Source organism: Physeter macrocephalus, chromosome 14 (assembly GCF_002837175.3).
Source record: "Physeter macrocephalus isolate SW-GA chromosome 14, ASM283717v5, whole genome shotgun sequence".
NCBI classification, from domain to species: domain Eukaryota; kingdom Metazoa; phylum Chordata; class Mammalia; order Artiodactyla; family Physeteridae; genus Physeter; species Physeter macrocephalus.
Window position 1 is genome coordinate 75,816,611 of NC_041227.1, and position 19,801 is coordinate 75,836,411.

At 50.9% G+C, this 19,801-nt stretch overlaps 1 protein-coding gene across 6 annotated transcripts in view; it reads right to left on the reverse strand.

Moving 5' to 3' along the window:
- Positions 1-6,659: 6,659 nt before the first annotated feature.
- Positions 6,660-19,801, reverse strand: part of SMURF1 (SMAD specific E3 ubiquitin protein ligase 1) — a 100,137-nt gene continuing 86,995 nt past the window's right edge. The window contains exons 13-19 of one of the 6 annotated variants that reach the window (XM_028500125.2): positions 16,065-16,179; positions 14,723-14,901; positions 13,687-13,824; positions 12,831-12,951; positions 11,733-11,934; positions 10,161-10,245; positions 6,660-8,692 (exon numbers count right to left, since the gene is read on the reverse strand). In XM_028500125.2, coding sequence (XP_028355926.1) covers positions 8,593-8,692; positions 10,161-10,245; positions 11,733-11,934; positions 12,831-12,951; positions 13,687-13,824; positions 14,723-14,901; positions 16,065-16,179 — 940 coding nt within the window. In that variant the 3' untranslated portion in view covers positions 6,660-8,592. The remainder of the gene's footprint in view (positions 8,693-10,160; positions 10,246-11,732; positions 11,935-12,830; positions 12,952-13,686; positions 13,825-14,722; positions 14,902-16,064; positions 16,180-19,801) is intronic. The other 5 variants (XM_055090811.1, XM_055090812.1, XM_028500123.2 and 2 more) reach the window with 5 other exon arrangements.

Here is a 19,801-nt window from a genome sequence, read left to right on the forward strand (position 1 = left end):
TTGTGCCTTTAAAATTACGATTCTGAATTTAAAAGGACTCGCCCCTTTGGGAAGTGTACCACATGTGCAGTGAGCAGGACAGCCTCTGAACAGCTCAGGGCCCAGACAGCAAGGCCCCCTCGGGGCCGGGGCCCTCGACCCCCAGGCCTGCCCTGTACCCCAGTGTCCCAGGCTAGCACAGGGTGAAGCCTGCAGCTGAGTTCACCCAAACCTCACCACAAGTCCAGTCCAGGGGGCGTAAACAAACGTGCTAGAAGCAGCGAAAGCTCGAGACTTGTGGTGGCGCTGGGTTAGGACTGGGGTGCCAGCACATTTGGGGTGGGTGGGACCAATGGCTACAACTTGAGGTCACTGTGCTGGTCTCCAGTCCTGGGAAACAGGTGGGCCCGCAGCCCCTCCACTGCACAGAGACGTGCGGCTCGGCGTGCGCAGCTCCTCCACGGTCCAGAGCCCCAGAGCCAGTCGTGGAGGAACAGCCTAAACCTCATCCAGCTTGACTCTGGCCCCCGAGGCTGCACCCTGGAGCATGGATGGAGGCCGAGGGGCCGGGTCTCGCCCAATTGACCGGACTCTCCCATTCTTTCCTTTTTTTTCATTCTTCATAAATTTATTATTTTTTGGCTGTGTTGGGTCTTCGTTGCCGCGTGAGGGCTTTCTCTAGTTGCAGCGAGCGGGGGCTACTCTTTGTTGCGGTGCGCGGCCTTCTCACCACAGTGGCTTCTCTTGTTGCGGAGCACGGGCTCTGGGTGCATGGGCTTCAGTAGTTGCGGCACGCAGGCTCGGTAGTTGTGGCTCGCGGGCTCTAGAGTGCAGGCTCAGTAGTTGTGGCACGAGGGCTCAGTAGTTGTGGCTCACGGGCTCTAGAGCGCAGGCTCAGTAGTTGTGGCGCACGGGCTTAGTTGCTCCGTGGCATGTGGGATCTTCCCGGACCAGGGCTTGAACCTGTGTCCCCTGCATTGGCAGGCGGATTCTTAACCACTGCGCCACCACGGAAGTCCCTCTCCCATTCTTTCTTTGGAGCTGATTATGAGTTATTTTACAAACACTTGGCTGTTTTTGTGAGAAAGCATCTTGGATTGCAGAATGACAGGAGCCTGTATCTAAAATGACAGGTGTCATCGTGCCGTCAGGCTGGACGGGGAAGACGCCCATCTGTCTGACAGTCCTCACTGCGTAACAGGGTCTCGCAAGCCGGGGTCAGGACTCGTTTGAAACGAGCCACTGAGTTGCGCTTGTGCGCTTGGAGAGTTGGCATGGAGCCTGGTGGTTGCGTAGACGTGTGGATGGCGGTTGGGTGAAGGGAACATTTGTTTCTTAGCCTCGATAGTCAGGAGTCTGGAGTCGGTATCCTGGTGAGAAGGGCCCGGGTTCCATGCCAGGCTCGCCCACACTGTGTCCCAGGCACTGACCCTGTTTCCTAGGAAAACCAGCCTCTGAAGAGCCAGGGCAGGAGAGAGTTCCCCACTGGAGACCCAGCATCTCCCGAGTGCTGCCTGAAAGTCGGAGTTGGGAGTCCTGAGCCAGTGCCTCAGTGACCAGGAGCCTCTGCATTCTTCCCCAAATGTGGCACTGCTGGGACCTGGGTCCTCAGGAACCAAGGAAGGTCAGAGAAAGGTCGTGTGGGGAACCACACATGGTCTATGCCCCTGATTCTCCAATCACGGTTTCAAAGTTAGTACGATTATTAGACTTCTTTTTAACTGTAAAATATATATAACAGAATTTACCATTTTAACCATTTTTCTGTGTACAGTGCAGTGGCATTGAGTACATTCACATCGTTGTGCAATTATCACCATCTTCCGTCTCCAGAACTTTTTTTAATCATCCCAAACAAAAACTCTGTTCCCATTAAACACTGTCTCCCCATCCTCCTCCCTGCCAGCCGCAGGCAAGCACCCCTCTACTTTCTGTCTCTATGAATTTGACTACTGTGGTAATCTTACATAAGAATCACAGGATATTTGTTCTTTGGTGACTGGCTTATTTCACTTGGCATAATGTTGTAGCATGTGACAGAATTTCCTTCCTTTTTAAGGCTGAATAATGTTGCATTGTGTATATATCCCATTTTCTTTCCCCGTTCATCCATTGATGGGTTCTTGGATTGCTTTCATCGTTCGGCTATTGTGAATAATGCTGGAATGAACGTGGCTGTTTTGGGGGCAGTCGAAATACCTGTGCAGCTCCCAACTTTCAGTTATTTGGGGAATATATACAGAAGTGGAATTTCCGGATTACATAAGGTAGTTCTATTTTTAATTTTTTGAAGAACCTCCATATAGATTTCCAGAGTGACTGCACCATTTTACATCCCCACCAGCAGTGCACAAGCATTCCAATTTCTCCACATCCTTGCCAACACTTGTTTTCTGATTTCAAAAAACAAAAAACAAAAAAAAGTTTCTTTTATAAGAACCATCCTAATGGGTGTAAAGCAGTATCTGTCTCATTGTGGGACTGGTTTGCATTTCCCTCATTATTAGTGATGTTGAGCATATTTTCATGAGCTTGTGGACCATTTGTATCTTATTTGGAGAAATACAAATTCAAATCCATTGTTCACTGTTTTTTTTAAGTTGTAGGAGTTCTTTATATATTCTGGATATTAAGCTCTTATCAGATACATGACTTAACAGATCTTTTCTCCCACTCTTTGGGTTGCCCTTTCATTCTGTTGGTAGTGTCCTTTCTTGCCCAAGTTTTAAATGTTTATTAAGTTCAGTTTATCTAGTTTTGTTGCCTGTGCTTTTTCGTTTCATATCCAAGGAATCATTGCCAAATCCAATGTCATGAAGCTTTTCCAACAGTGTTTCTTCTAAGAGTTTTATAGTTCTTACATTTATGTCTTTGATCCATTTTGAGTTTTTATACATGGTGTGAGGTAAGGGTTCAGCTTACCCACATTCTTTCACATGTGGATATCTGGTTTTCCAAGCAACATTTGTTGAAAGACTGTCCTTTCCCATTGAGTAATCTTGGCAGCCTTGTCAAAAGTCATTTGGCCACATACGAGGGTTTATTTCTGGGTTCTCTATGCTATTCCATTGGTCTGTATGTCTGCCTTTTTGGCAGCATCATACCATGTTTATTACTGTACCTTTGCAGTAAATTTTGAAATCAGGAAGTGTGAGACCACCCAGGAAATTGTTCTTGTTTTGATTGTCTTGGCCAGTTGGGGACCGCTGTGATTCCATGTGAGTTTTAGGGTGAATTTTTCTATTTCTGCAAAAGCGTTGTTGGGATTTTTATATAGGTTTGAGTTTGAATCTGCAGATCATTTTGGGTAGTAATGATGTCTTAACATTAGTAAGTCTTCTTACTCATCCCAGAGTGTCTTTCCATTTATTTGTGTCTCCCTTCTTTCACTTTATAGTTTTATAGTTTCAGCGTACAAGTCTTTTATTTCCTTGGTTAAGTTTATTCCTATTTTATTCTTTTTAATGCCACTATAAGTGGAATTGTTTTCTTAATTTCTTTTTCAGATTGTTCATTGTTAGCATCATAGAAACACAGTTGGTTTTTGTTGATTTTCTATCTTGCAACTTTGCTAAATTCATTTTTTTAGTGTTAGCAGTTTTTTGGTTTGTTTTTATCAGGAAGAAAACCATTTATTTTAAAATAGTGTTGGCAAAAATTTTCTTTGGAAGAAAACCATTTTAGTTGTTGGACAAACGTGGTAAAAAGTATGAAAAGATAGGCTTCGGTCTCGTTTCTTGAAGGAACGATAAGAACCAAGTAAGAGCTCTCTGAATTGCTTCACTTAAAAAGAGGATCGTGGGGGGATAGAATAAAAGATGTAAGTTGGGTCTTGAGGAAAAGGTGGGACTTGAGAAACATGGAAAAAGACAGGAGCGAACCGGGAGACAGTCCGCACAGGTGGCGGATACTTCAGGAGGGAACAAGGAGTATTTCGACGGGCACCTGGGCCACCTCTGGCTAATGAACCAGCTAACCGGGATGGAGGGGAGAGGAGAAGGTCAGAACCACGGGTAACAAACACTGGATTATGAGCCACTGTGAGCTGGTGCTGAAGTTTTCACCCATCATTAGAAAAATCAGTGCACCAAAGTGAGGTCTTCATAAAAGACAACCAAAACAATAGTCTTTTATTGTGAAAAGTTTTGATGTTAAATGTCCTTTTTAAATGAAACTTTGGTGATACAGATGATTTTTATCTGGTAAGTATATTTTACTGGTCTATAAAACAGAAAAAAGTTTGGGAAATACTAGTCTAAACATCTCATGGCTATATGAGATTCCTTATCACTAAAATAGTGTAAGATATTTTTCACCTGTAGCTTATATTTAATTCCAAAATCTAATGAAGAGTCCAAAAAAAAAAGTGTGGGCCTAAATCATGTGTATGTATAGATAAAAAAAAAGCTTAAATAAAACACCACCAAATAAAATTCAGGACTATTTTTACCCCTATGCCTCATAATTGTAATATGATAAAACAATTGTGTGCGACACAACCTAGTTATGTTATTCTTTTATATTTTTGCATAACATGTATTCTTTTTAGTGAATTATCTAGTTACTATATTCATCTTGAACCTACCTGTCTACCTTCAAATATTATACTTCACCTATAATGTAAGAATCTTACAACTGTAGACTTCCATTGCTACCCCCCCATCCTTGGTGCTGTTGTTACATATTTTATTTCTATATATGATATTGACTCTACAATACATCATTATTATTTTTGCACTAGACCATGCATTCTTTTTTTTTAATTTATTTTATTTTTTAATTTTATTTTTGGCTGTGTTGGGTCTACGTTGCTGCGTGCAGGCTTTCTCTAGTTGTGGTGAGCTGGGGGGGGGGTCTCCTCTTCGTTGCAGTGCGCGGGCTTCTCACTGCGGAGCATGGGCTCTAGGCACGAGGGCTTCGGTAGTTGTGGGGTGCAGGGTCAGCAGTTGTGGCACAAAATTTTGGTTTTTTATGGCTGAGTAGTATTCCATTATATATATGTATATTATATATATGTGTACCACATCTTTATCCATTCGTCTGTTGATGGACACTTACTTAGGTTGCTTCCATATCATCTTGGCTATTGTAAATAATGCTGCTGTGGACATGGGGGTGCATGTATCTTTTCGAATTGGTGTTTTTGCTTTTTTTTCAGGTATATGCCCAGGAGTGGGATTGCTCTATTTTTAGTTTTTTGAGGACCCTCCACTGTTTTCCAAAGTGTTACCAATCTCTCCTACAATTCTAACTGTAAGTAAGTTTGCCCCTTTTCTTTAGAAGACCCTTGCCAGACCACTGAATTCCTGTCTGTCTTATGGGATGTAAAAAAAAAAAAAAAAGCTGTTCCACACCAAATAACAAGACGCCAAAAATGTAAAGTTGTGAGTTTATTGCATATGTAACAAAATGAACCTGACCGCCGGGGTCCAGCCTGCTGTACAATCACTGTTTGTTTTGTGTTTCCAGCTGGTTCTATAACCACATTAAATAGAACTAGTATTTATTTCTTTAAATACTTTTGATTTTGACATAAAACAGAACATTTAGTGTACAACTTTCACAAAATAAATCAGCGATAAAAACAGTGGGAAGGATAACAAGGATAGCAGCAATACTTAAAAACAAGACAGACATTACAAAATAAATTAAAAAATACATTATAAAGTGGTTGAGAAACAAAAATAAACAAATTTTTAAAATTCATACTATGTTTTGGGAAGGCTGCCGTGCGGCCCACACCTGGCTGCGGACGGGGGCGGAGGGGCGTTTTCTCGGACAGCTCCGATCGGAGAACCACCTGACCTGCATTTGGACCACGCGGCCGGGCAAGCTCTGCGGCCGCGGTTCCAGGCGCTTCTCCCTGCGGGAGCCAGGAGAGCTCCGCTCACTGTCACCCCGGAGCCCCTCCGTTCTCCCCACAGCACTGGCAGAGCGGTGGTTTGCTACATCCCTGAGGGTCGGCTCATGACCGCTGGTGAGGCAAGCCTGGAAGTCGGGCCCTGACGCATCTGGGCAGAGAGCTGAGGGGACCAGGTGTGTCGCTGGGGTTCCCGAGAAGGGCGACAGATGGGGAGGCTCCCACAGACCCCCAAACCCGCGGCTTGCCACACTAATCTTTGGTGGGGGTGGTCGGGGTGGGGAGTGTTCCAAAGGCCCAGCCCACGGTGGACAGTTACGGTTCTAGGAGCGGCGCCACTGACAGACCTGTTTGGCAGGAGTGACCTGGAGCTCCGGAAGGTTCTGCCGTGCCGGCTCCACAACAACCCACGCGGCTGGTGAGGTGCCCACGTCCCAGTACGAAAGCAGAGACCCAGGCCTTGCGGGCAGGTAAGTCGAGTGTCCCCAGCAGCCCGTGGAGGAGCCAGGACGTGAGCCTCTGGATCTTGCCGAGGTGACACCTGACACGTGAGGGCGGCCTGGGGCCGGCGGGGGGCACTGCCCCCCCGCCACCCCCAGCCCCCGCCACCAGCAGGAAGGCAGCTTTAAAGGAGGCAAATGGCACATTCCTGCTTCCAAGTCTTTCCAACCACTAGACCCTTGTTTCCTTCCTAACTTACTGTGGATTTTGGCCGACACCACGGGATAACTGGGTGGGCCTTCCCCCCTCAGTCTTGAGGGCCTCAGTTCCCGGATGGAAGTCTCCTCCTTGCGGTTTAGGTCCATGTTACAGAGGAGACCTGTCTGGCGGGGGAGAGTGGGGGGGGTGGGGGGGGGTCTGTCTGTATCATTCATTTCCTCATTCCTCCAGAGGAGGGCCCACGGCAGCCAGCTTCCAGCTTCCAGGACGCCCAGAAGGTGTCATGGTAAACGAGACACAGGAGAAGCCCAACGGGCAAGGCAGGACTCCGGAAAGACTCAGCCCGCAGTCCAGCCTGGACGTTCTGAACGGATTACATTCTCCTTCTGCAGCCAAGGCATCCTTCCTATTCTAGAACCTCAGCAAGTCACCCAGAAGCACGGCTTTCTCTCGCTCCCGGAACCTCCAGCCAGCGAACTCCGGCCCGCCGAACGTCAGATCACTGGCTGCCTCCCGCCCGGTCAAGCAGAAGAACCACAGCAAGATGCAGAGGGTAGGTAAGTACGCCTCCAAACCTAGCACCGTCCACAGGTATTAGTAACAAAAAGAACAGACGGGACAGGCGGCCAAAAAGCTCCGTCCAAACCCACCTCAGACCCACAGCTGGATCCCAGCACTGAACTCGCAACCTTAACAACAAAACTTCAACAGTGAAATGTCTTGCTGATGAAGTACCCTGCACTCGCCCCCCCCAAACCAAAACCACCACCATACGGGAGAACTTGGCTGCCACTGCTGTTTTTCTGCTGAACTTTAACTATCTGAAATCAAAGCACTTTGTTAAAATACTATTTGATCTTCTGTGCAAATTAATTAGGAAACGGTGGTAGAAATCTAGGGTCACGGCTCACTTTGGCCTTGCTCATCATCTGGACAAGCGAATGGAGCAGCAGGTGTTAGTGTCGCCATCAGACGTTGGGGAAACGGGCTGAACGCGTCAGCGTGGAGCGGCCCCTCTCTGCCATCAGGTTTCCACCCACGACCTACTTCTTGTAAACGAGTAACCTGGGGTGGATTTAGGTCATGGAGGTTATCTGTTCTCTCTCTCCCTTTCAAGCTAGTTTGCACCAACCCAGCAGCTACGATGATGGAATTCTGTTATGTATTAGTTTAGTTCTTAGTGCTTTCCGCAAAATGGTTTGCGAGCTTCCACGTGGCCCAGTCGACACCCTTCCGAGTACAGGTGGGGGCAGCGGCCACAGCCTGCGCCCGGCTGCGCGGGTCTGAGGCTGGGTTTGGTCTGCTTGTTTATAAGCTCTGTTATGTGGTGTTTTCGCTGGGAAAATATTTCAAGCTGGACAGATAACGTGGCTAAAGGGACTCTTAAAAGGAAAGATCATTCTTCTCTATGCAAAACAAACTTTTCAGCCAGGAAACCCTGAAAAGAAATAAATACCCAGGCCTCCAGCACAAGCTGCCCCGATTCCCTTACCTTTCCAAAAGGGAAGCACAGTTCTGACGCCAGCTTCCTGCTGTGGCAGAATTCCAATCAGCATCTATTATACGGTTATTGTTCAGTTAGAAATTAATCTGCTACCCAGAGCAGGCTGCTAGGATGTGAAATTTGGAATTTGAGCTGCTGAACTTGAAAACCTCAGGTCTGCTTTGAGACAGAAGAGCTAGTCCAGCTACCAGGGCCGAACCCTCAGGCAGCCCCGCTCAGCTCCATAACTGTGGGTCGAGACTCCTCTAAAGCCCACAGGGCAGTGAGCCTGTCACCAGAAGTGTAACAACCGTAGCAGAATATCCTGTGTGACCGAAGCAGCGCTAAACCTGGCTGCGTTTTATTGGATGGGTGATGGAAGGGGTTGGGGGTGGGGGTTCTGTCAGGAGGAAAATACGGGTGAGAGCCACCAACTGAAGTCCCCCCGCCCCCTTGCTCCCCCGACGAGAAGCAGGGGAGACAAGCCTTTCCCTCGGGTGTTCTAGGATGCCAGGGCCTCAGCCGGCTTCGCGGAGGCGCACAGAGAGCTGTCGCTCGGGGTCTGGTGGCCGTGAGCCAGCAGCTGGCGTCTGCTGCCTTGGGCTGTGCTTCACTCCACAGCAAACCCACAGGTCTCCTCCACTGCCGTCAGCAGCTTCTCATAGAGCTTCTCGTATGACTCGTAGGGTGGAATGTCGATCCGGTTAAAGCTGGAACGGGACAGAAAGGGGAGAGACTCACTGCTGGTGCAGCCTGGCCTGAGGACCTGCTCCCAGGACAGGGTCAGGGCCAGGCCACAGCGGAGCCTTTGCGGCCACAAGCACACACACGGTGGGGGCAGGGCAGAGAGGACGGGAAAGCATCTCATCCACCTAGTTCTGGGAGATGGAGGAGAGTTTTCCCCTCGCCTCTGGTGTTTTTCTGCTTCTTAAGCAAAGATCGTCAGTCAACACACAGCTAAACAAATCTTTCTTATAAGATCTTCCAAGTGAGTATGTACTGGTTAGATTAGGACAAAGCTCTCAACGTGTCTTGTCTGTTGTTCGGGGGAGAAGTTCTCAGACCAGGAACACCACGTTTGCAGAGCACTGCGATCCAGGCTGGCTGCAGTCAAATCACCCCTAACAATTCACTGCCTGTGTATCTACTCCCCTGTGACTTAGATCTGAGAGCAAAATGGGGGCAGTCTGGAGTATTTCCTGCAAAAACGGAAACTGCATCTCAAACATAATAAAACGTCAAATCCCTGATTGATAGAGGAGTAAACGACCAGGTTAGCATTTCCCCAGGGAAGTTCATTCCCAAAGCTATGCCCAAAAGACACCTTTGTAGACGATGTTACCTCATAACAACAAATCAAAAAATGCACGATTCTGACTGAGAGGACATATAGTGCCTCGCATTACTAGAGGTTAAGTGACTGACTGAGGATGGCTTTTGTCAAGAAGGAGTCGGGCTAAACGGTGTGGAGGCTTTTCAGGGGGCTTAGCAGTGTGGACGTTCTTCACGTCCGTTTTACTCGAAGCACTAAACCATTAGAGGACACAGCCTGCCGAGGCGGGGGCAGCCCTGGGCGTCAGCACGCGCCAGCCCGGGACGGCCACGCTGGGCGCAGACCCTGGGCCCGGGGAGGGCGCGTCCTCCATCTCAAGGACGTGGGAACCCACAGCCTTGGTTCCCAACCAGGAACCTCCCATCCCATCACCACGCATCCCGGCGGCATCTGGAACTGACTCCCGTGACCCAGAGGCGGCTCTCGTCTCAAATGGCTCCCAAAGTGCATGTAAGTGATTTGATTTTAAGCCACAAAGGAAATAACCCACTACAGATATTGTTTAAGTGAAAATCAATCAATCAAGGGAGGAAACATTTTTCAGTACACCAGGTGCATCCGCCATACGCAGAGTTCTGAGAGGCGGAGACCCATAACTCCAAACTTAAAACCGCAGCGTTCCCTCCTGACAGCGCACGGGCGCGCGCGCGCGCACGCACGCACGCACGCACGCGTGCAGCAGGACCCAGCGAGGTGACGACGGGAGCGGCGCCAACGTCAGTCACGTCTCCAGACGAAACTGGGTTCACGGAAGAGCCTCGTGCCGCCCCACTGCAGAGTCCAAGTACGAAAACAGCTCGGAAAAGTCACGCACGGAGACAGGCTCCCGGGGCGCTGGTGCTTACCAGGTGTGGGCCTTGGGCAGGTTGTCTGTGTTCGCGTCGATCAGGTGGATGGTGAAGAGCCGCGGCCCTGCGGCGCCTGTAGAGCCTTACAAGACAACATTCTAGTTACCACGCTTCAGAGGCGGAGGCCGGGCCCTTGTCACCACCCCGAGGCCCTGGTGCCCAGGCGGCCGTCCTGCCAGAAGGTCACGGGGCTCACACGGCCACACGAGCCTCTGCCCGGTTTCAGGATGCCCCTACCATGACCATTAAGTGACTAATACCAGACATTTTAGAAAATCACAGGAGCAGGCAGAGCAAAGACGGAGACAACTCTCCTCTCACACCCGACCACGAGCCTGCTCCAGGGTGGTTATCTGAAAAGCAAAATCCTTAAATCACCAGTAATTTTTTTTTTTTTTTTTTTTTTTAACAGAAATGTCTAGCAAGCAGGATATGGAGTCAGGAAACCTCCCCAGGCAGAGGCCCAGTGGAAAAAGAAAGATACAAATGCTGGGACCAAAGCCCTAGGATGAGCAGTAACTTCTCTCAACTCCCAAGAGGAGGAGGAGTCTACAGGGAACGTACACGTGAAATCTATCTGCTCTCGCTATTAACATGCAAAGTCCCATTTACTAAGTTTTAATATATTAAGCTTCTTCACCTTCCTCCTGCTGGTTGTCAGGGTTATCAAGTGACAAAACCCCCAAATTTTACAAATCACAGAGCCCTAGCGAGGCCTTCAAGGACTTTCCCAGGTGGCTGTGCTGACCATGAGCCCCTCCAGGCCCCTCCTGAGGCTCAGAAGCCTCCCACCCCGTCCCTCCTCCAGCCCCCAGCTCCAGACCCAGGTGAGCCAGAGACCCAGCCGGAGCCGGAAGGGATGCATGAGAGGACGGGGACCTAACTGGACAGGGGAGCCTCTCAGGCGGGCCCCTTGTACAGATGAGGAAGCCGAGGGCCCGGGAGGAGCCCTGCAGCTGTGACCCACACGGCAGCAGTGTGCTCTTAGAGACTCAGGACTGCAGTCAGAGAGCTGCTGTCAGAAGATTCAGAAATTAACCCATGGGGCATTTTTAAATGGCTTTCTTTCCCCAAAGCCTTGTTGCTCTTTGTACCCTCCCTCTGTCACCAATCCTGTTGAGGGAGGGAAGCGGACGCCCCGGCTCCCCTGGACCTTCCTGGCTCAGGTCTTTCCAGACCCAGCCCTGTGTGGGCACCAGCCGGCCGGCACCCACCGCTGCTGTGTCACGTGGCTCAGAGGCCCTGGGAAAGGTGGTCTGGGGGCGGGGGGGGGGCTCCGTGTGATGGACGTGCCCTCCTACGTCTTTCCAGATGTTTTCTTTCAACTTGGGCAAAGGATAGCAGACCCTCGAGCCCTGGGGGCAGCAGAGAGAAGGGCAACCGGAAGGCCACGGCTCGTGTGGAGGGAAGAGGGTCTCTCCAGCCCCTTGGCCAGGCAACACCCCTGCGGCGCCGAGTGTCTGTCATGAAGGACCCGACGCCATGTCGTCTCCCGGCGACGCGCCAGGACGACCGCCCGCCGCAGCCTGCGCCCCTGCCCAGCGCCAGCCCCACCGCCACGTCAGTCACCTTGCAGCGCCTTGAAGCCCTGGAGAGGGACCCGCGTGGAGCCCGTCACGAACTGCAGCAGCCGGGCCCTCCTCTCCTCGTCGAAGGTCTCCACCGCCTGCCAAAACCACCGGACCACGTTGCTGTCGGCCCCGCAGTGCTTCAGCCGCGTGTTGGACTTCCAGTCGTCCAGGTCGATCTTGTCCAGGCCGCCGATGATCAGCTGTGAGGGCGTGAAGGCAGGTCACCTCCCTGACGTACAAACCGACGGGTACCCAGCTCCCAGGACACGGAGAGCGTTACAAACCACGTCCCGACAAACCGGACACGTGTTCCGACAAGTCGACAGACACGTTCACAGCGGGCCTGAGGCCCACGCTCTGTGTCTGCACCTCCGGGCTGGCTGCCACCCCGAGGACGCTGGTGTGGCTGCTGAGGTGACGTTTCCTTAGCAGCGCGCGCGCGTGCGCTGCACCGGGGAGGAGGGAGGACCCAAGGACCAGCCAGAACGGCTGCACGGGGCCACCTGTAAGGTGGGGCCGCCCCCCGGCGACGCGTGGGGCTTGAAGGCTGAGGAGAAGGGACCAGGCCAGGGACGTGCTTGTTGCCGCGACCCGCTCCGGAGCCCTCGCTCCGCCGGGGGAGGCACCTCGGGGCCCAGAGCCCTGGCACCGACCTGGGGGCCACAAAGGCCGGGAACAGCCTGAAAGGCAAGGGCTACCTGGCACCAGAAGCGGATGAGGTGCCGGGGAATCGCTTTGTTCACGCCCGTGAAGAAGGACCAGAAACGACAGTAATACTTTGTTCAGGGCCTAATACCCGCCAGAATCAAACAAAAAGTGGAGCAGCTGGTCGTGATGACTTCCGCCGTCCCACGGGTGGGACTTAGGACGCCGTGCTGCCGGGGAGCCTGCCCAGCGGGACGAGCCACAGAACGCCTGGAATGATGTCGCAAGAGTTACCCGGATCCCCTGCCGCCCGGCGGGCACCAGGCCTTGGCATCAGCTGCTCAGGCCTCCCCGGCCGCCCCTCCGTCCCCGCCCTGCCTCTGGCCTCCCGCAGCCCCGGCGGCCCCCGGGCCTGCGGGCATCGAGCAGCCGAGGACGGCCCGTCACGCACCTCCAGCTCCTTCTGGTCAAAAGGCTTCAGCAGGTGTTGAGGGATGAGTTCGTTAAACCCCTTCTGGAGAGCCAGGAACTGGGCCTCGATCCCCCTCATAAACCTCCAGTTTACATATAACCTGAAAGAAAAATTCACACGTCGGAAGCAGCATCAAATGGTTCGTGAACCTCAGTTTTTCTCCATTAGTCGGTTCCGATTTCCGCGGAACCCTGCCCCCCCATCCTCCCCTAATGGGGAGGCAAACCGCACCGGCGGGCGGCACCCAGCCTGAGAGTCAGGTTAAAACTCAGTGAGCCCCCCACCGCCACCCCGAGACGGTCTGATTCTTTGCTTGGAATAGCAGTAGGATCTAACCTGACCTGTTACAGGTGCCGTAATTTTAAAGTACGTTTGAAAAGAAAATCCAGGGCACAGTGAGAAGTACACAGCAGTCTGACAGCCTGAGCACGGACGCACCCATGTGTCTGTCTAAGTTTCCCATGCAAGTCACGAGTCATTTACTTGCCTCAAGAGGGGGGAAAACGGACTGTAACGAGGCGGACTTCCATCACAAGCTCGAGGAAGCGTCCCCCTACCTCGAGGGAGGCCACCCCTCCCTCCTGTGGCCGCCACCTTCACACCCACAGCCAGGCGGCCACTTGAAAGCTGCCCCTTGGGCTCCGGGGCCATGAGCCCCCTTTAACGGGTCAACCCTGGAGCCCACCGCTGACCCCGCCGGTTTCTGAAGGTCTCTGCCGCTACCATGACTCTGGTCCGAGCGCTCCGACGACCTAAACGCGCCGCCCCGTGCCCAGCACAGTCCCGGGCCCCGCCAGTCCCAGCGGCACCCCAGGTGCCCCGGCGCATTACCCACCGCACGTATTCCTTCTTGTTCTCCTCCGTGACGGGGACATTCCTGCCGTTGGGCTTCAGCTCATGCTGGAGAAGCCTGCCGAAAGCGCTGTGCTCCACGCAGAACGTGTGGTCCAGCACGGGGGTGATGTCGTTCTCTCTGGGAAGTTAGGACAGAAGATGGATGTCACTTAGGCCTCGGCTACCGCGCGCGAGCAGGTGGGACACTGAATCAACAGCCCGTACGCAGAGGGACCGGCTCCTCCTCGCAGAAGAGGGGTGACGGCGGTGACACCGCCCTGACTTCACGGGGCAGAGCAAGCCGACTGCTTTGTACCCTGAGTCTCCGAGCGGACGGGAGGGAAGCCTCTCCAAGGGCGTCAGTTCAAGGAAGCACTTGAAAGTCAGAACTGGCTCCTGCGTCTGCCGTGTTTCTGGAAACACAGACTGGGAGGTTCTCTAGAGGAGGAAGGCCCTGGCCCCCCGCAGACCTGCCTTTCGAGCTGGGACACGTGGAAGGAGGTGGACAGAACACAGGACACGATCGAGTCCTCGGCTTGTCCCCCGGTCCCAGAGCCTGGACCTCTCATTCCCGCGAAATGGGTCCTCACGAGGACCCCCGACACCTACGGTGACCGTGTAACGGTGCCTGTTGCTTTTCAGAGAGTTTTAGGGTGACCCTAAAACAAAGGCGCCTAAATAGTAGGGTGATTTTGGACACCTCCTTGGCTGGAGTCCCCCCAGAGCGTCACCAACCAACCAACCACCAGGCCTGGGGATTTACATTCACAATCATAACTTAGTAAGTCAAGGAAACAGCAAAAGAAACTAGTCCATGATGAGAAACTGGCCAGACATTACGAGGAAAATGTCAATTAAGTATTTTTGTTGAAATCTACTTTTATGTTTCTGATAGTTTGTTTCTATTCTCCGATTTCACACCCGTCCCCCAAATATATACCCACGTGCACGTGCACACTGCACAACACAAATGGATTTGGGGCACGCTGAGACGGGTGACGATGGATGCATTTTCAGTTAACTGAGTCAGTACTTACAGAATCCACACTAGGCTCTTATGAAGTTCCGGGTCCACCGATTCCAAGTCAGAAAGCTGGATGGGTTTCCCCAGTAGCTGCTTGTAGAAGGGAACTGTGAAACCCCCGTTTATGTAGTGTCCATGGAACACAGCCAGACCCATGATCCGACCCACAAAATGGAAATAAGACAAGTGGTCCTGTAGGGGGCACCAGAGAACATGAATTCGTGAGAAAAACGACCGGCCAAGGCAGATGGGTATCTTGTACTTTTCTCCAGGTTTCTGGAATCAGTTACTCACAGGCTGCACTCATGACCAGATGAAAGACGGCTATGTAGGAGGTCAAATTTAGCGCATGACTTTTGGAGAGGTCATCTGAACGATACCTTATATTCTGCCCTTGGTTCAAACACCTTCTCAGAATTGCTACCTAATTTGTGGGACCCAGTGCAAAATGAAAATGCAGAACCCCTTATTCAAGAGTTGAGAATATCAGCATGGTGACGGCAGAGAATCAACCAACCTGGTCCCTTCTCAGCACAGGGCCCGGTGCTGGCACAGGTTACCCGCCCAGGAGGCCGCCGGCCCCTCCCTCCCGCCGCACCACGAGGAAATAAAGGGCAAAAGGTAATCAATCCCCCTTCTTCCTCTGCCACCCCTCCCCCACCCCACAAAGGAGAGGCGGAGAAAAAAACCCCAAGGGAGTTGAGGCAGGGACACAGAGGAAAACAACTGTGAACAACACCCAAGTAAGAGAACCATGCTAAAACCAGCGCTGTTCTGGTTTGTAACCAGGGGACCTCCTGTTTCTACTCTGAGGTTGGAATTACAATCAGAGAGTTCGCTCCCGTGTTGGTAACAGGTCCTGTCACATCGACTGCTCGTCTGGGGCCACGTGCACGGCAAGGACCGCAGGACGCGGCCCCACGTCAGAGCGCTTCTCTTGCCTGCTGGCCGCCCTCGGACCAGTTACACACATACCGCGCCTATTTCCTCATCTCTCTGACAAGCGGCTAAGAGATCAGCACTGGTGGCCAAAAAGGCCAATTATGGGAATATTCCCATTTCGATTGGGAGGAGGGTGGACCTCGTAACCCACTTCTCAGGATGACCCCATCAACAAATACAGCCGTCAAGCCAGAGTTCCCCCGAAACGACATACTCACTGATACCAGTCGCTGAAGATACGGGATTGAAACCATCCATCTTAATTCAGTTCTCACTCTACCTTGCAATGTTTTATTTACCATAGACTTTGAGTAAGTCTACAATGAATCAACCAAGAACTGAGATTGAAACTGGAAATCCATTTAAGAAATTCTCCAACTAAATCTGCGACCTCTTTATTCATTAATACTCACAGGGTTGATGGAAGAATCAGGGTTGATCTGCAACATGTAAATGTTGTCCGTGGAATATTGGAAGAGTCCATAATACGGATTCAGCATCTCATGGCACAACAAGTAAAGCCACTCCCTAGAAACAACAACAGCAAGACATTTTAAAACTCCCTAGTTTCAGAGGACTGATTCACCACATGCCCTGGAAAGCCAAACTGGTGAGGCTGCCTGGCTCTGAGAGGATGCGATTTGTGCCGGCTGGGTAAATCAGCTTAATGAAGTATAAAAATTGCTTCCGGTGGTATCACAAATGGATTTTCTGGCCAAAAGTCCAGTTAACTCTGAAGCTGAGAAAGAACTGTGGTTGCCTGGACTCAGTACCAGCTCAGAGACGCAGTGTGCTCCGCAGTCTGTCAGCTCTCTTGCACCCCAGCTAAGGTTTTCCCTGCTACTTTGCAGAGATCAAGATCTCGGGTGACGATGTTAACAACGTGGTAAACACCGACAACGGTGCAACAGAAAGCTGTACAATCCTACCTTTATGTCAAAAATGCATGTGCACATACACGAAACAGAAAAAAATATATACGCAGAGCATAGAGAAAGATGGGAAGGATTTATACTAACGTGTTGACAGTAGGTAACTGGAGAATTTGCATTCTGGGCGTCTTAATTTTTTTTCACTTCTTTCTAGTTTTTAGATTTCTGATGGTATCAGGTTATTAATGTTTAAATAAGGAGAAAACACTTCCCAGTCTAGGGAGACAGGGATTATTTAAGAACGACTTTAGCCCTCGTAATTTTCTGTCCTGTTGAATTCTTATGTTTTGCCATAAGCGTTTATCACTTTTATAACTTAAAGGACTAGTTTAAAATTTTAGTTCTAAGAGTTTAAAAATCTGGATAGGGTACATAAAATGGATTATTTTCTGAATTCCTTTACGTTTGAATTGTTGCATTATAAAAAAGCCCCAAATCAAAACCAATCAAACAAAAAAAGCACTCTAAACAGAACCCGTATGACTCAGCTGCTGTGGCCAGACTGTGATAAGCCCAGGTATGGGGGTCTATACAACACTGTGTAGCCTTTTATTCTTTCTACTCAAAACTCCTTTAAATGGACAAATCTTATTGAGATAGCTGCCCCAAGTTTTACTCTGGAATTTCTTACTCCTTCAAACAGAAAAGACAGAATTGAGAAAATACGAAAAGGATAAGCACAAATGCAAATTTTCTGTCTGAGAAAATTCTGAAAACACACACAAAATGATTACACCAACACAAAGTTGTGTATGAAACTCAAAAGAACAGGAAGGAACTACCAGAAGAGATGAGACAGACACCAAATCTTATGAAGCCTCTTTACTAGGAAGGCAGAATTTCCCAAGTCTGGTGCTTTGATTTATCCCCAAGTTTTGGAGTTTGAATTTACGAAGAATTGTTTTCATAAGTGCCAAGGACCTGCAACTGTCTAGACAGGAAGTGATTAAAATACAAGCAAACATTCTGACCGAGCTGTGGACAAGGTACAGAGCACGAGGTATGTTCTGGAAGTGGTCAGGGAAGAGCTAACTACACAGGCAGAAGAGGGAGAGAAAGGACAAGGTTCAGAGCCAAACACTGGGGAGATGAGCAAAGACCGATTCCCATCGACCAACATGAGGGACACAGACACACATGTATGTGTAACACACATGTAACAGACATCTCTCCTCAGCCCTACACGACAGGTGTGAGCCACTCAGACACGAGGAAGACTCGGCTGAAACAACGCGAGATCAGGCTGGAGGCAGAAAAGCCGGGCTTCTCAGCTCTTCCCTCTGTAGCATCATGTTAATCAAAGGAGCTACACAAAGACTGGATAACCACGGAAAATGCAGAGGAACGCGAACTCCTAACCAGACCAAACCTAACCCAGCTATTCACGTGCGTGCCTATAACCCCGGCTGTGCATGGGAGCAACCATAAAGTAAAACAGTCCAGGGGACTGACTCTTGAGCTATCTCGAGACTATAAAGGAAAAGGGAGAGAAGAGAAAATGGAAGTAGTTTGATTTGAATTTAGGACAAGTATGAATGAGGAAGTAGGAAGAGTCTCCCTGAAAAGGGGAACGGAAAGCCTAAACCCCTAGTCAGGAAACGGAATTCGTGTTTTCAAGGGCAAACAGAAGTTACATTCGCCAGAAGAAAGATGGTTCCTAGAATCAATATTGAGAAGGTCAAGGAAGAAACCTGGAACAACCTGGAAAGGAAAAGCATTTCCCACGGAGAGGCAGTACCAGCGCAAGCGCGCTGTCAGGAAAGCCGGGCTTTTCTGCATCCCTCACCCCAGACGGAGTCGAGATCAACTGAGGAGCAGGAGGGGAGATAAAGGAAGTCAGCGATGGGAAGAGGTTGGAGGAACCATTCCGTTCCGGGGCCCAAGGGCACATCGTGGCTTTTGTCATTATTTACTTTTGGCTGCTGAAAAAAATCCCAGTTCCACCCAGAAGCCTGACGAGACCCCCGTGCTGCTTCTCAGAACCTAATTCCGCTGCTGCCGATCGCTGCGGCACTGAGAATCCACTTGTTTTCTAAATCGTGAGGGTGCGAGGCTCTCCTGCCCCCTGACCCCCGACCCCCAAGGCCGGGCCACTATCACACGTCTGCACGGGAACGAGGCCCCTTGGCAGCATCTACCAGCGGTGCGGCCACTTGTGCAATGTTATGGTTAATGTCTGGACCTCGTCAGGCGGAGGACTCCTTTGCACGGGGCTGGGGGCGGGGGGTGAAGGAGGCAGGGGACACGTTGCTTTGCTCACATTGTATCCTAAGTACCCAGTCCGTGGTGGCGTCTCAACACTTACTGGTTAATGAATAAATACAGAAACTACTCCCTCCGAGGGCCCGAGGGTGCACCGGCTCCGGGGTCGGGGGGGCATGCAGCACAGAGGGAGGCTGGGAGGACCACCTGCATCTGAGCCACAGGGACTGGGTGGGCAGTGAGGCGGGAAAGAGCAGGGGGCAGCTGGGGGGAGGGGCAACCCGAAATGTTGAACTGGTAGGCTTAAGAGGCTAAATACCCAAGCACAGATGAGAGGCAACTGGTAAACAAGTCTGGAGCTGAAGGAGGGGCGACGAGGGGCGGCCAGGAGGCTCCAGGGCTATGCTCGGATTCCCGCAATGTCCAGTCGGGAGGAGGGCGGGGCACACAGCAGAGGAGCCTGAGAGGGAGATTAGACGGAAGCCAGGTGCCCTGGAAACCAAGTGGCAGAGGTGTTTCGAGAAGCAGGGGGCCACCAACTACATCAAGTCCTGCTGACAGACCAAGACTGAGTCATCATCACTGGGTCTGGTGAGATGCAGGTCGCGGGGGCCTCGACACAAAGGGCTTCAGAGGGCAGAGAGATCTGCTTAGAATGTGTTCAAGAGAAAGCGGGGATGTGGAAGCGCGAATTGGGATCACACAACTCTTTTGAGGGGTTTTGCTACAAGGAGAACAGAGGAACAGGGCGATGACTGAGCTATGCATTCTTGAACGCGTCTCTGTCTTTCCTGGAGGTTCTAATTGTTTCCCTTTTTCCTGTGCTTTCTTTGCCTTTATTGCCTCCTTTATTGAAGCTTCAACAGGAAGGGGATATAGCATCTACGACAGGTTTGGGGGGCATGTTTGTTTCTTTTAAGAAGGGGAGTTGCCGTAGCACATTTGTATGACCCAAGAGAAAGGGAGTTTTTTTTTTTTTTGCGGTACGTGGGCCTCTCACTGTCGTGGCCTCTCCC